This window comes from Schistocerca piceifrons, chromosome 11 (genome assembly GCF_021461385.2).
Source record: "Schistocerca piceifrons isolate TAMUIC-IGC-003096 chromosome 11, iqSchPice1.1, whole genome shotgun sequence".
Taxonomy (NCBI): Eukaryota; Metazoa; Arthropoda; class Insecta; order Orthoptera; family Acrididae; genus Schistocerca; species Schistocerca piceifrons.
In genome coordinates this window covers 78,528,551-78,545,949 of record NC_060148.1, presented here as the reverse complement: position 1 = coordinate 78,545,949, position 17,399 = coordinate 78,528,551, and the positions used below count along the sequence as shown (strand labels likewise).

Here is a 17,399-nt window from a genome sequence, read left to right as displayed (position 1 = left end):
GGGCCTCACATCCAACAATTTTAACTGCTAACACGGCCAATACAAGGAGCTGCAAATCAAAATGATGGATAAATCGATAAATGTTAAATACGTTTCAGAAAAATTGGATGATGCATTCAACAGACAGAGCTTCACAAACTGAGTATATCAATAATGCCTATGGATCACCTCTCGTCGTTACACAAGCAGTTATTGGGCTTGGCACTGAGTGATGAGAATTTTTTGCTGTCCTCCTGAGGGATAACTTGCCAAATTCTGTCAAATTGGGATGTTAGATCGTCAAAATCCCGAAATGATTTAAGATCCTTGCCAACCATGCTACATCTACATCTACATTTATACTCCGCAAGCCACCCAACGGTGTGTGGCGGAGGGCACTTTACGTGCCACTGCCATTTCCTCCCTTTCCTGCTCCAGTTGCGTATGGTTCGCGGGAAGAACGACTGTCTGAAAGCCTCCGTCCGCGCTCTATTCTCTCTAATTTTACATTCGTGATCTCCTCGGGAGGTATAAGTAGGGGGAAGCAACATATTCGATACCTCATCCAGAAACGCACGCTCTCGAAACCTGGCGAGCAAGCTACACCGCGATGCAGAGCGCTTCTGCCACTTGAGTTTATTAAACATCTCCGTAACGCTATCACGGTTACCAAATAACCCTGTGACGAAACGCGCCGCTCTTCTTTGGATCTTCTCTATCTCCTCCGTCAACCCGATCTGGTACGGATCCCACACTTATGAGCAATACTCGAGTATAGGTCGAACGAGTGTTTTGTAAGCCACCTCCTTTGCTGATGGACTACATTTTCTAAGCACTCTCCCAATGAATCTCAACCTGGTACCCGCCTCACCAACAATTAATTTTATATGATCATTCCACTTCAAATCGTTCCGCACGCATACTCCCAGATATTTTACAGAAGTAACTGCTACCAGTGTCTGTTCCGCTATCATATAATCGTACAATAAAGGTTCTTTCTTTCTATGTATTCGCAATACATTACATTTGTCTATGTTACAGGTCAGTTGCCACTCCTTGCACCAAGTGCCCATCCGCTGCAGATCTTCCTGCATTTCGCTGTAATTTTCTAATGCTGCAACTTCTCTCTATACTACAGCATCATGCGCGAAAAACCGCACGGAACTTCCGACACTATCTACTAGGTCATTTATATATATTGTGAAAAGCAATGGTCCCATAACACTCCCCTGTGGCACGCCAGAGGTTACTTTAACGCCTGTAGACGTCTCTCCATTAAGAACAACATGCTGTGTTCTGTTTTCTAAAAACTCTTCAATCCAGCCATACTGCTGGTCTGATATTCCGTAGGCTCTTACTTTGTTTATCAGGCGACAGTGCGGAACTGCATCGAACGCCTCCAAACGTTCTCAATTGTTAGAGATATATACGACGATATTGTTGGGCAAGGTAGGGTTTGATAAGCATGAAGACAAACCGTGTACAGGCGGGGCATTATCTTGCCGAAATGTAAGCGCAGGACTGCTTGCCATGAAGGGTAAAAAAACGGGGTGTAGAATATCGTTGACGTACTGCTGTGCTGTAAGGGTGTTGTGGATGACAAACAAAGAGGTCGCAGAATGAGATTTTCACTCTGCAGCGGAGTGTGCGCTGATATGAAACTTCCTGGCAGATTAAAACTGTGTGCTCGGACCGGGACTCGAACTCGGGACCTTTGTGTTTCGCAGTAGAGCACTTGCCCGTGAAAGGAATAGGTTCCAAATTCGAGTCTCGGTCTGGCAAACAGTTTTAATCTGCCAGGGAGTTTCAAAGGGATCCTACTATGAAAAGAAATGGAATGCCAGATCATCACTCCTGGAGCCGGCCGGGGTGACCGCGCGGTTCTGGCGCTGCAGTCTGGAACCGCGAGACCGCTGCGGTCGCAGGTCCGAATCCTGCCTCGGGCATGGATGTGTGTGATGTCCTTAGGTTAGTTAGGTTCAAGTAGTTCTAAGTTCTAGGGGACTAATGACCTCAGCAGTTGAGTCCCATAGTGCTCAGAGCCATTTGAACCAGCCATCACTCCTGGATGATAGGACGTACGCCGGGCAACAGTCAGGTTGGTATCCCACAGCTGTTGTGGACGTCGTCAGACACGTCTCCTGGTCATCGAGGCCCAGCTGGAAGCAGGACTCATCACTGAAGACAATTCTACTCCAAACAATGAGATTCCAGGCCAAGACGGGTCTGGGGACGCCCTTGACGGCAGGGGGATACCATCACCTCTGTCACCCGCTATACGACCCTACAACCATGAATGATAATTTGGGTGCCTTTTCATTTCATAGTAGGTCCCCTTTGGCTGTCATGCGCGACACCCTTACAGCAATGTGGTTCATCGACGATATTTTGAGATCCGTTTTATTGCCCTTCATGGCAAGCTATCCTGGAATTATACACTACTGGCCATTAAAATTGCTACACCAAGAAGAAATGCATATGATAAACGGGTATTCATTAGAGAAATATATTATACTACAACTGACATGTGATTACATTTTCACGCAATTTGGGTGCATAGATCCTGAGAAATCGGTACCCAGAACAACCACCTCTGGCTGTAATAACGGCCTTGATACGCCTGGGCATTGAGTCAAACAGAGCTTGGATGGCGTGTACGGGTACAGCTGCCCATGCAGCTTCAACACGATACCACAGTTCATCAAGAGTAGTGACTGGCGTACTGTGACGAGCCAGTTCCTCGGCCACCATTGACCGGACGTTTTCGATTGGTGAGAGATCTGCGGAATGTGCTGGCCAGCGCAGCAGTCGAACATTTTCTGTATACAGAAAGGCCCATACACGACCTGCAACATGCGGTCGTGCATTATCCTGCTGAAATGTAGGGTTTCGCAGGGATCGAATGAAGGGTAGAGCCACGGGTCGTAACACATCTGAAATGTAACGTCCACTGTTCAAAGTGCCGTCAATGCGAACAAGAGGTGACCGAGACGTGTAACCAATGGCACCCCACACCATCACGCCGGGTGATACGCCAGTATGGCGATGACGAATACACACTTCCAATGTGCGTTCACCGCGATGTTGCCAAACACGGATGCGACCATCAAGGAGCTGTAAACAGAACCTGGACTCATCCGAACAAATGATGTTTTGCCATTTGTGCACCCAGGTTCGTCGTCGAGTACATCATCGCAGGCGCTCCTGTCTGTGATGCAGCGTCAAGGGTAACCGCAGCCACGGTCTCCGAGCTGATAGTCCGTGCTGCTGCAAACGTCGTCGAAGTGTTCGTGCAGATGGTTGTTGTCTTCCAAACGTCCCCATCTGTCGACTCAGGGATTGAGACGTCGCTGCACGATCCGTTACAGCCGTGCGGATAAGATGCCTGTCATCTCGACTGCTAGAGGTACGAGGCCGTTGGGATCCAGCACGGCGTTCCGTATTACCCTCTTGCACCCACCGATTCCATATTCCGCTAACAGTCACTGGATCTCGACCAACGCGAGCAGCAATGTCGTGATACGATAAACCGCGACGATAGGCACAATCCGACCTTTACCAAAGTCGGAAACGTGGTGGTACGCATTCCTCCTCCTTACACGAGGCATCACAACAATGTTTCACCAGGAAACGCCGGACAACTGCTGTTTATGTATGAGAAATCGGTTGGAAACTTTCCTCATGTCAGCACGTTGTAAGTGTCGCCAACGGCGCTAACCTTGTGTAAATGCTCTGAAAAGCTAAATATTTCCAGATCACAGCATGTTCTTCCTGTCGGTTGAATTTCGCGTCAGTAGCACGTTATCTTCGTGGTGTAGCAATTTTAATGGCCAGTAGTGTATTTCAGCAAGATAATGCCCGGCCGCAGACGGCGAGAGCTACTTAAACCTAACTAACCTAAGTACATCACACACATCCATGCCCAAGCAAGAAATCGAACCTGTGACCGTAGCGGTCGCGCAGTTGCAGGCTGAAGCGCCTAGAACCGCTCGGCCACACCGGCCGGCTCCAACTGAGAGGGTGTGGAGCATTAAATGCAGGTCCCTCCAACCATCTCAGGATTTTGGTGAGCTAACACACCATTTGGACAGGATTGGTAATTACAGGGTGATCAAAAAGTCCGTATAAATTTGAAAACTGAATATGTCACGGAATAATGTAGATAGAGAGGTACAAATTGACACACATGCTTGGTATGACATAGGGTTTTATTAGAACCAAAAAAAAATACAAACATTCAAAAAATGTCCGACATATGTCGCTTCATCTGATGAGAGTAGCAATAATTAGCATAACAAAGTAAGACAAAGCAAAGATGATGTTCTTTACAGGAAATGCTCAATATGTCCACCATCATTCCTCAACAATAGCTGTAGTCGAGAAATAATGTTGTGAACAGCACTGTAAAGCACGTCCGGAGTTATGGTGAGGCATTGGCGTCGGATGTTGTCTTTCAGCGTCCCTAGAGATGTCGGTCGATCACGATACACCTGCGACTTCAGGTAACCCCAAAGCCAATAATCGCACGGACTGAGGTCTGGGGACCTGGGAGGCCAAGCATGACGAAAGCGGCGGCTGAGCACACGATCGTCACCAAACGACGCGCGCAAGAGATCTTTCACACGTCTAGCAATATGGGGTGGTTCTAATAAAACCCCATGTCATTCTAAGCATGTGTGTCAATTTTTACCTCTCTATCTATATTATTCCGTGGTTTATTAAGTTTTCAAATTTATACTGACTTTTTGATCTCCCCGGTACATTCCTTGGGAGGACATCCGACTACTCTATTAATCAATGGCAAGGCAATTAACTGCTTACTTAAGGGCCAGAGGTGGACCAACACATTACTGACTTGCTCAATTCATGAAGCTCTTTCTCTTAAATATATCATCAAATTTCCTCAAACTGTAATGATCTGTTTGTCTGTACATGTACATCACGTCTACCGCTCTACATCCTATTCTGATAAGTCCTTCCTGTTTTGTCTTAGAGTGTACACTGGTATCCGATCATGTCTGCTGGATGCTTGACTTTTTTGTCTGAGAGTCCAGATGTAGCTGTAAACTGAGTGGAGCAGGGTTGGCCCCCTGGGGAGCAGCCCCAGAGCCGAGCTGGTATACGCACCCTCGATGAGCTGGTCCAGCATGGCGTACACGTGGGAGGTGGCCTCGTCGGTCATCACCCAGCCCGCCGTCGTCATCTCCAGCCGGCCCTCCTCCAGCAGCCGGCGCACCACTCGCCGCTTCGTCGGGTGAGCCCTGCACACCAAAAACATCCCAACTGCTTACTCCATTCGCGCCATCCAACACGTACACAGTATTCACTCGCTCTTTACAGACCAACTTCATAGAATATACGATCTTCATCACCTGTAGAATATTCAGAAAAAACGAGAGTTTATGCCAGACCGGGACTATGACCCCGATATCCCATTGGTTGCGAGTGGTCGCCTGAACCACTTCGGCTACCCAAGCAAGTCTCCAGAAGCTGGAGAGGAGACACCAGTACAAATGGAGATTTTGGTCACTCCTGGAAGCGTGCTCGCATATCTGAAGTGGTTAGGGCCACCGCTCGCAACAAGCGGGATATCCGGGTTCGAATTCCGGTGAGGCACAAATTGTCTTTGGTTTATATATATATATATATATATATATATATATATATATATATATATATATATATATACTCCTGGAAATGGAAAAAAGAACACATTGACACCGGTGTGTCAGACCCACCATACTTGCTCCGGACACTGCGAGAGGGCTGTACAAGCAATGATCACACGCACCGCACAGCGGACACACCAGGAACCGCGGTGTTGGCCGTCGAATGGCGCTAGCTGCGCAGCATTTGTGCACCGCCGCCGTCAGTGTCAGCCAGTTTGCCGTGGCATACGGAGCTCCATCGCAGTCTTTAACACTGGTAGCACGCCGCGACAGCGTGGACGTGAACCGTATGTGCAGTTGACGGACTTTGAGCGAGGGCGTACAGTGGGCATGCGGGAGGCCGGGTGGACGTACCGCCGAATTGCTCAACACGTGGGGCGTGAGGTCTCCACAGTACATCGATGTTGTCGCCAGTGGTCGGCGGAAGGTGCACGTGCCCGTCGACCTGGGACCGGACCGCAGCGACGCACGGATGCACGCCAAGACCGTAGGATCCTACGCAGTGCCGTAGAGGACCGCACCGCCACTTCCCAGCAAATTAGGGACACTGTTGCTCCTGGGGTATCGGCGAGGACCATTCGCAACCGTCTCCATGAAGCTGGGCTACGGTCCCGCACACCGTTAGGCCGTCTTCCGCTCACGCCCCAACATCGTGCAGCCCGCCTCCAGTGGTGTCGCGACAGGCGTGAATGGAGGGACGAATGGAGACGTGTCGTCTTCAGCGATGAGAGTCGCTTCTGCCTTGGTGCCAATGATGGTCGTATGCGTGTTTGGCGCCGTGTAGGTGAGCGCCACAATCAGGACTGCATACGACCGAGGCACACAGGGCCAACAACCGGCATCATGGTGTGGGGAGCGATCTCCTACACTGACCGTACACCACTGGTGATCGTCGAGGGGACACTGAATAGTGCACGGTACATCCAAACCGTCATCGAACCCATCGTTCTACCATTCCTAGACCGGCAAGGGAACTTGCTGTTCCAACAGGACAATGCACGTCCGCATGTATCCCGTGCCACCCAACGTGCTCTAGAAGGTGTAAGTCAACTACCCTGGCCAGCAAGATCTCCGGATCTGTCCCCCATTGAGCATGTTTGGGACTGGATGAAGCGTCGTCTCACGCGGTCTGCACGTCCAGCACGAACGCTGGTCCAATTGAGACGCCAGGTGGAAATGGCATGGCAAGCCGTTCCACAGGACTACATCCAGCATCTCTACGATCGTCTCCATGGGAGAATAGCAGCCTGCATTGCTGCGAAAGGTGGATATGCACTGTACTAGTGCCGACATTGTGCATGCTCTGTTGCCTGTGTCTATGTGCCTGTGGTTCTGTCAGTGTGATCATGTGATGTATCTGACCCCAGGAATGTGTCAATAAAGTTTCCCCTTCCTGGGACAATGAATTCACGGTGTTCTTATTTCAATTTCCAGGAGTGTATATATATATATATATATATATATATATATATATATATATATATATATATATATTCTACAGCTGATGCGGAACTATCATTGCAATTTGCGAGTTTGAAAGGCAAACCTACGTTTCTAGCATTTGTAGACTTAGAGAAAGCTTTTGACAATGTTGACTGGAATACTCTCTTTCAAATTCTGAAGGTGGCAGGGGTACAATACAGTGAACGAAAGGCTATTTACAATTTGTACAGAAACCAGATGGCAGTTATAAGAGTCGAAGGACATGAAAGGGAAGCAGTGGTTGGGAAGGGAGTGAGACAGGGTTGTAGCCTATCCCCGATGTTATTCAATCTGTATATTGAGCAAGCAGTAAAGGAAGCGAAAGAAAAGTTCGGAGTAGGTATTGAAATCCATGGAGAAGAAATAAAAATACTGAGGTTCGTCGATGACATTCTTATTCTGTTAGAGTCAGCAAAGGACTTGGAAGAGTAGTTGAATGGAATGTACGGTGTCTTGAAAGGAGGATATAAGATGAACATCAACAAAAGCAAAACGAGGATAATGGAATGTAGTCGAATTAATTAGGGAATTAGATTAGGAAATGAGACACTTAAAGTGGTAAAGGAGTTTTGCTATTTGGGAAGCAAAATAACTAATGATGGTCGAAGTAGAGAGGATATAAAATGTAGACTGATGGGTAGATCACGTAACTAATGAGGAGGTACTGAATAGGATTGGGGAGAAGAGAAATTTGTGGCACAACTTGACTAGAAGAAGGGATCGGTTGGTAGGACATGTTCTGAGGCATCAAGGGATCACCAATTTAGTATTGGAGGGCAGCGTGGAGGGTAAAAATCGTAGAGGGAGACCAAGAGATGAATACACTAAACAGATTCAGAAGGATGTAGGTTGTAGTAGGTACTGGGAGATGAAGAAGCTTGCACAGGATAGAGCAGCATGGAGAGCTGCATCAAACCAGTCTCAGGACCGAAAACCACGACAACAACAAGAACAACAACAACCCTTTATTTGGCAAATGGTGAAAATAAAAACAAAAAAAATTTTTCAGTGCTTATATTTATTTATTATGCTTAAAGAAATACAATTCAGTCAGTTTTAGAAATTTTTGACAAATATTATGAAATGTTGTAAGCAACATTGCCAGCAGTAGACCACATTTATACATATTATAGAAAAAAAGTGTTTGCCAATAACCTCAAGCAAAAGGTTTCCTGCACGTGAGTAATTTAATTTATAAACACATTTATGCATTCCTGCTGTGTAATAGAACTGTTTCATTTTCCCTTCTAGTTCTTCTTGCAATAGAATTTTTGGAAACTCCAGACACACGAGCACGAGCAAAAATCTTAAAACCCCATTTGTGTGGCTTGTTTCAAATATATTGGCGCAAATTACCTGCTCCTGTACCTTTATATGGAACCATCATCTCATCTATAGAAAATTCTGACTCTTGTTTCTGCTCAAGGCAGTTCTTTACAATTGACTCAACAGGCCTTATTTTGAAAAGTCTGTCAGAAGAGTTCACAGCATTCTCATTGTTCGCAATATGCAGGTATCGGCGGAGTTTCTGAAAGCGCTTCAAACTGAAAATGCTGGTGATTTTTTCACAATTCATTGACTGAGATCAATAGTCACTGTACGAAGGCATAGAAGAAAGACCCATGTATATCAGAACACCGAAAAATTGTTCCATTTCATTTATATTGGTGTTTACTGACGTGGTAGTTCGTTGCACAGAGTATAAGTTCGTTTCCTGCAGAATTTTGTCAATTAGTTCTGAATCAAAGAATCTTCTGAAATAACCCAGTGGTGTATTGCCTTCATCATAAAACACAGGAGAGAGACTTTCTGCCCTAGCAGTTATATCTTCCTTTACCCACATTTAAGTGACTGCTTTTGTAATTTTCTTTTTCACTTGACTGACACTTGCACTAGAAGGATTCACTGCAGAAGGTCCTTGCACATGTTCAGCTTCTGAGATTTCACTTCCTGAATCAGAATCAGTTTCTGGTATAACTAGGTTATGGAACTGAGATTGACTCTCTGGAATATAGTCTGGATTATAATCAGTACAGTGTGCCAAAACCAGTTCAGAGTCTTCAGATTCGCTTAGATCAGACAAAGCCGGGTTTTCTGGTGGAACTACTATTCCTCTCGCTTTTTTAATTTCATAAAATATTCTGGAATCCATAGCTAAAAAGCCCCCGAAAATAAAAATGTCTACTCTTTCACGCTGTAAGAATATGTAAAATACTAATGACACATGTCCCAACTATGGGCAATGTTGCTAACAGGCAACATAAAAGTTTTATATTATTTACGTAATTCAAAACAATATTAGATTGAAATATTTCTGCTGTAAACTTGCCTCTAGGTATATTTTGAAGAAAATCTGCTAAGATTACTGCCAATTTATTGAAATCCACTCTTTCAGAACCAAAATAAGACACCCCTGTTGCCCACACGAGGAGATCTCTGTAACACCACTGCACAAACTGCCATCTCGCGTGGAAAACCTTGAACTATTACAACAACTGGCATTCGCAGTGTGTAAAGGAACATTGCCTGGCGGCAACAATGCCAGTAAAAGGCACTGGGAAGTAAAAGGCACTGTCCCATAAGGCCAACGTAAATTTGATGTTGCTTGAGAGCAACACTGCCAAATAAAGGGTTAAAACAGCTGTTGATCGGAAACGCAGTGTCTCAGACACTGCACCACAGAGTGTCACAGAATAGGAATTTCTATGCTGTCAGCATAACGTACTGTACTTCAGACTGCAAGTGTCATATAACTTTAGCATAATGCTGTTTGTTTACAATTTACATCAAGCATGGGTATAGCATTCGGTTATGGGATGGGGGCACAGTCATGATTTATTACAGTACAAACTCTCAAATGTAGCTTCTGGTCACATCCATTCTCAACATGCTACGGATGCCAAGGATTTTAATTATAAGAGCAATAAAAAAAGTTTTAATACGGTAATAATAATTCGCTTCCATCACTCCTTAGTTCGTCATTTTAGCTTTACTTCCAGCAAATCTCACTTCAGAAAAATATACCATTTTAAAAGCAATCATCCGAATGTACGAAGGGTAGGCCCTACTTGTATTTCGCTCTTAATTTATGAACAATACTAGCACAACAGTTTACAAAAATTTAGGACGACAACATATCAATAATAATAATAATAATAATAATAACTCCGCCATTGCCGGTCCCAAGCCCGGATCCTCATCTTACAAGTGATGAGGGAGGAGGAGGGGGAGGAGTAACAACCTCGTAAAAAAACCTGTGTCCATCTGGCTCCGGATGGTAGCACCCTGTGAGGGCCCCTGACTAGGGTTACGGGTGGAAACCGGTCAACGGTCTCATAGGCGGATGAGGAATTTTTAACTCCCAACGGCAGAGAGAGCGGAGGAACCAAAAATCTATAACTGCAAGCATCTGCACCCAGATTGGGCGGCTTGTGGGCAGCGTCTGTTCCTCATGTTAGAGGCGGCTGTTTCAAGAAAACCTTCTAACGGTAACAACGTTAGTCGTATTCCTGGTAGGTTACGCAAGTAATCTCCCCAACTTTGAAGAATTTCAACAGTTACAATCTTAACGCATGATGGAAATGTCTTTCAATAACGAAACTACCCCAGGTGGCCAATCCACCGTGGGCAACGACGCAAGCAGACCCATGGATTCTGGGGAGTCTGCAACACCATGCAAATCCAACAAGATTAAACCCAGAAAAATCTTCAACATAGCAACTCTCAACATAAACTCCCTTCTCAAAGTGGGAAAACTTAAGCACCTTACAGACCAGTTACACACGGAAGACATACAAATTGTGGCGCTACAAGAAACTCGCTTCACTGATGAAAACACATTTGAATCAAACAAATTCAGAATACTTAAAGGAAAACCTGGAAAAATTGTAATGAAGAAATGCCCTCAGCTTGGCACAGCTTTTGCTGTAAACACAAAAATTCTGAACTCTGTCGAACATTTTTGGTCAACATCATCGAGAACATCTTTCCTCACTTTTCGATGTGCAAATAAAAAATGCACATTAATCAATGTTCACGCTCCCACAAATGACAAAAATAATGCTAAAAATAGGGAAGAAACAGATGAATTCTGGGAAAACCTTAAGGATCGTATATCAGAAATCCCAGAAAACAATGCAAAAATACTTCTAGGAGATTTTAACGCTCAGATTGGAAAAGAGAAGAAATTCCGCGATATTGTCGGCAACTTTCCCGCACACAAACGAACCAACAAAAATGGAGAAAGGTTAATTATGCTCTGTAAGCAGTTTAAACTCAAGCTAATGTCAACACGTTTTAAACATCTTCCCAGAAAACAAAAAAACCTGGGTATCTCCGATAAAGAGTATCGGAGAATTTCGAATAGATCACGTTGCCATCTCCTCCAAATGTGAAAAAGAAATATTGAACACACGTGTCCGAAAATCTCTAAACCTCGACTCCGATCACTATCTCACGAAAATAAAAACTAAACTGATCCCACAAAACAAACAGAAAAGCAGAAACGGTGAATATAAAAACAGAAATAAAATAAATTTTGATCTTACAACCCTGAGAAATTACAACCTGAAGTCCAACTCTAACCTCAAGGATTTTCAGAAAAAACTAAAGACATTCTCCCCTTCACAAAACCTCCAAGAATTTCAGAACAACCTGATTGAGGCAACAGAAACAACCTTTCCAAAAAAGAGCAAACCGAGACACCCGTGGTGGGACACCAGCTGTAATGAAGTTCTGCATGAAAGACTTAAAGCCTGGAAAAAGTGGAACTCACATAAAACTGAAAACAACTTTGATGAATTTAAGCAAGCCAGAAAGAATGCCTCGAAAACTATTCGCAACACCAAGAGACAATATGAAAAACAACAACTGGACTCAATCGAAGAGAATTTCAACACGGCAGCTTGGTACAAAACATTCAACCAGAAACTCCGAGGATACCAGTCCCCTTGCCTAAACCTTATGAGAAATAATAAGACTCTCGCCACCAACAATACTGAAAACTGTGAAATCCTGGCTGAATATTTTGAGACACTCCTAAACTGCCTAACACCCATCCAGACTCTCAGCTTTACGCAGCCAGAAACATTACCAACACATTCAACACCTCCGACACGAGAGGAAATCACAAACATAATCAAAAATCTCAAAAACAGGAAACCATGTGGAGAAGACACAATTACAGCAGAAATGCTCAAGCTTGGGGGAGAAACATCAGTAGAAGCACTACACAAAGAACTTGAACAAGTATGGGAAACCAAGAAAATCCCAAGACACTGGAAAACTGCCCTAATTCACCCTTTGTTTAAAAAAGGTGACAAAAGGGATGTTAACAACTATCGTGGAATATCGCTTCTCCCAGTCCCATACAAAATTCTATCAAAAGCCATGCTCAATCGTGTATCACCAATTATAGAGGGAAAACTTGGAGAATATCAAGCTGGCTTCAGACCAGGAGGATCCTGCGCCGAACAAATTTTTAACCTCAAAACAACAATGAACTATTTGTCTACAAGGAGCAAGAAATATTTCATAACATTCACTGATTTCAAAAAAGCTTATGATTCAGTCAATAGGAACACACTCATCAAAACACTTCGAGAATATGAAATAGATGAAACAACAATCACCATAATCAAAGAAACATTAACAAATTCAACATCAAAAGTAAAATTCCAAGGAGAAATTTCACGGCATTTCGAGGTGAAAACCGGCGTCAGACAAGGAGATGCGCTGTCCCCGGTACTCTTCAACTGTGTTCTGGATAAAGTCATAGCAGAATGGAGAAAACTCACGCAAAAACATGGAGTTGAGAAAGTCCAAATTGGAGGGAAGTGCTACAAAGCCATTGAAACCAACTGTTTTGCCTTCGCTGACGATCTCGCCTGTTTAGCTTACACACAAAAAGACACAATAAAACAAATAGAATTACTGCTGAAAAAGCAGGCTTGCAAATTTCATTTGAAAAGACAGAAATCATTACAAATATCAAAAATCCACCAAAGAAAATAACAACGAAATACGGGAAAATACAGGTATCTAAACATTTTAAATATCTTGGTGAACTAATTCAGCCTGTGGCAAAAGGTCATCCAGCCTGCAGGGCTAGAATACAAAAACTAGAGACAGCAACTCACTACTGCAGACAAATGTATTCAAAAAAATGTATATCCAAAAACATTAAACTCAGACACTACCAGACTGTCATTAGACCGCAGATACTATATGCATCAGAAACACTGGCAAATTTTACATACGCAGAACAGATAGAAAATCGTGAAAGAAGAATTGTGAGGACAATTCTTGGACACAGGAAAATAACAGATGATCAAGGCAAGCCTGTATACAGACTAAAAAGCAACAAAGAAGTGTATACGAAGTGCAGCAAAATTACAGACGAAATTAGAAAAAGAAGATGCTCCTTTTATGCTCACATCATGAGGATGAACCCGAATAGGCTTACAAAACAAATATTTTCGTACATCGCAAATCTAAAAAATAAAAATTTGTGATTTATCAACACAGAAAGAGATCTAAAAGAAATGGACATAGATCAGGAAACAATATTTAACAGAAACCTTTTTAGAAAAAAAACTGAATTCATTCACGGGTTTCGGTGTGAAAATTAAGAAGACTTGTAGAACTAAATGGTCTGAAGAGAGAAAAGCCGCCTTCAGCGTAAGAATGAAAGAAGTGTGGACTGAGAGAAAGAAGACTTCCCAGAAGCGCAAGAAATAACTGTTTTCACGGTCTTTAACGGCCAAATCTGTATAATAATAATAATAATAATAATAACAATAATAATAATATGTCAATGATAAGATTGACTGCTGACAATGCCATCCTCACTGAATGTCAGGAAGAATTACATGGCATGTTCAGTAGAATGAAAAGTCTAATGAGTACAGCACATAAATTTTTAATTTGTGGAAAGTTTGCCGCGCGGAATTAGCCGAGCGGTCTTTTGCACTGCAGTCATGGACTGTGCGGCTGGCCCCGGCGGATGTTCCAGTCCTCCCTCGGGCATGGGTGTGTGTGTTTGTCCTTAGGATAATTTAGGTTAAGTAGTGTGTAAGCTTAGGGACTGATGACCTCAGCAGTTAAGTCCCATAAAATTTCACACACATTTTGAACATTTTGGAAAGTTCCAATGGGACCAAACTGCTAAGGACATCGGTACCTAGCCCTACACACTACTTAATCTAATTTAATCTAACTTACGCTAAGGACAACACTCACAGCCATGCCCGAGGGAGGCCTCGAACCTCCGACGGGGGAAGCAGCGCGAACCGTGACAAGGCGTACACATTGCGCCCAAGTTTTAACTGGGCCACTGCCCATTTTTTAGCCGTTTACGTTCCCGCTTGGGTCGGCCGTCTGAGTTATCGGCAGATTCAGAAAATCACGCGCGGGCTGTCGACCGCGTTTTACTCTTTAACCGCCAAAGCAATATGGCGAAGGCCATTTAATTTTTAGTTTTGTACCTTAGTTTCTGTGTGGTGTCTTTTTTAGCCCTTTCTCCGGGTCCCTGTTTTTATTTGGCTACTCATGTCAGTTGGGACTGATGTATAGTCGTTCTCTAACTCCTCTCTGTCTTCGTGTTCTATAGTTTTCATTTAGGCGCGTATGACCCCAGTTGTTTTTGCACCCTAATGCAAAACGAAACAAATAAACAAACCCCGCGCGGCGCTACAGAATATACACTCATGCTCAAAAATTAAGGATAACGCTGATACATGGTGAAAAAACGCTCTGGTGGGCGGTCTGCGTGTTTAAATCACCTCTGGGTATGACCGTGCGGTGCATTTGACCTGCGGTCGTCGCACGGTGGCGCTGGCAGCAGTCCACATACGCAGAGGTGTGCTGGTGCATGTCAGAGTACGGTGCAGCGAGTAAGTGTGCAGACGTTTTCGGACGTGCTGATGGTGACTGTGTGCTGACAATGGCTCAAAGAACACATATTGATGACGTTATGAGGGGTAGAATACTAGGGCGACTGGAGGCTGGTCAAAAACAGCCGGTCGTAGCACGGGCCCTCCGTGTGCAACATAGTGTGATCTCAAGATTACGGCAACGATTCCAGCAGACAGGAAATGAGTCGAGGCGCTATAGTACTGGACGTCCACAGTGTACAACACCACAAGAAGACCGATATCTCACCATCAGTGCCCGCAGACGAGCACGGAGTACTGCAGGTAGCCTCGCTCGGGACCTTACCGCAGCCACTGGAACAGTTGTCTCCAGACACACAGCCTACAGACGACTGAACAGACACAGTTCATTCCCCCAGAGACATGCAAGGTGCATTCCACTGACCCCTGGTCACAAGAGAGCCCGTAAAGCCTGGTGTCAAGAACACAGTACATGGTCATTGGAGCAGTGGTCCAGGTTATGTTCACGGACGAGTCCCGGTATAGTCTGAACAGTGATTCTCGCCGGTTTTTCATCTGGCATGAACCAGGAACGAGATACCAACCCCTTAATGTCCTTGAAAGGGACCTGTATGGAGGTCGTGGTTTGATAGTGTGGGGTGGGATTATGATTAGCGCACGTACACCCCTTGACAGAGGAACTGCAACAGGTCAGGTGTAACGGGACGTCATTTTGCACCAGTATGTCCGCCTTTTCAGGGGTGCAGTGGGTCCCACCTTCCTCCTGATGGATGATATCGCACGGCCCCACCGAGCTGCCACCGTGGAGGAGTACCTAGAAACAGAAGATATCAGGAGAATGGACTGGCCTGCCTGTTCTCCAGACTTAAACCCCACCGAGCACGTCTGGGATGCTCTCGGTCGACGTATCGCTGCACGTCTTCAAACCCCTACGACACTTCAGGAGCTCCGACAGGCACTGGTGCCAGAATGGGACGCTATACCCCAGCAGCTGCTCGACCACCTGATCCAGAGTATGCCAACCCGTTGTGCGGCCTGTGTACGTATGCACGGTGATCATATCCCATCTTGATGTAGGGGTACATGCGCAGGAAACAGTGGCGTTTTGTAGCACATGTGTTTTGGGACTGTTTTCTCAACTTATCACCAATACCGTGGACTTACAGATCTGTGTCGTGTGTGTTCCCTATGTGCCTACGCCATTAGCGCCAGTTTTTTTGTAGTGCCACGTTGTGTGGCACCACATTCTGCTACTATCCTTAATTTATGAGCATGAGTGTAGACTGAAGTTAAACCAAAGAGAGATAAACTGAAGAATGATGAAAGTAATGAAGAGTTTCAGGAAAAATGTTAGCAAAAACACCAAACTGGAGGGGCCGTGAATAGTATGAAGTCAATGAATTGTGCAACCTTGAAAGCAAAATAACACGTGACAGACAAAGCAAGTAGGACATAAAAAGCAAGTTAGCCCAAGAGAGGGGGCCACTCATGGCCAAAAGAATTCTGCTGGCATCAAACATCGGCCTTAACTCGAGGAATAAATTTCTGAGAATGGACCTATACGTGTCGAGCACAGCGTTGTATGGTAGTGAATCATGTACTGCGGTACAATCTGGGAAAAGGAGAATCGAAGCGTCTGAGACGCGTTTCGCCGGCCGAGATGACCGAGCGGTTCTAGGCGCTACAGTCTGGAACCGTGCGACCGCTACGGTCGCAGGTTCGAATCCTGCCTCGGGCATGGATATGTGTGATGTCCTTAGGTTAGTTAGGTTTAAGTAGTTCTAAGTTCTAGGGGACTGATGACCTTAGAAGTTAAGTCCCATAGTGCTTAGAGCCATTTTTTTGAGACGCGGTTCTACAGAAAGATGTTGAATATCAGGTAAAGTTACGTTCAGATTTGAAGTGAGGAGGTTTTCCGCAGAACTGGCAAGGAGAGGAATATATGGCAAACAATGACAATGATAGGACACCTGCAAAGGCATCAGGAAATAACTTTCATGCCACTAGAGGGAGCTGTAATGGATAAGAACAGTACGAGAAGTCAGGGAGTGGAATACATCCAACAAATAACGGATGACATGGGTTGCAAAAAAAATGGTTCAAATGGCTCTGAGCACTACGGGACTTAACTGCTGTGGTCATCAGTCCCCTAGAACTTAGAACTACTTAAACCTAACTAACCCAAGGACATCACACACATCCATGCCCGAGGCAGGATTCGAACCTGCGACCGTAGCGGTCACGCGGTTCCAGACTGTTGCGCCCAGAACCGCACGGCCACTCCGACCGGCCATGGATTGCAAGTGCTACTCTGAGATGAAAAGATCAGTGAACGAGAGGAATTTATAGCGGGGTGCATTAAAGCAGTCAGCAGACT

General features: G+C 44.9%; 1 protein-coding gene across 1 annotated transcript in view; it reads right to left on the bottom strand.

Annotated features, from left to right (window-relative positions):
• Positions 1-17,399, bottom strand: part of LOC124719894 (alpha-mannosidase 2) — a 784,015-nt gene that overhangs the window by 296,294 nt on the left and 470,322 nt on the right. The window contains exon 4 of the mRNA XM_047245074.1: positions 5,107-5,240. Within this exon, the coding sequence (XP_047101030.1) occupies positions 5,107-5,240 (134 nt within the window). The remainder of the gene's footprint in view (positions 1-5,106; positions 5,241-17,399) is intronic.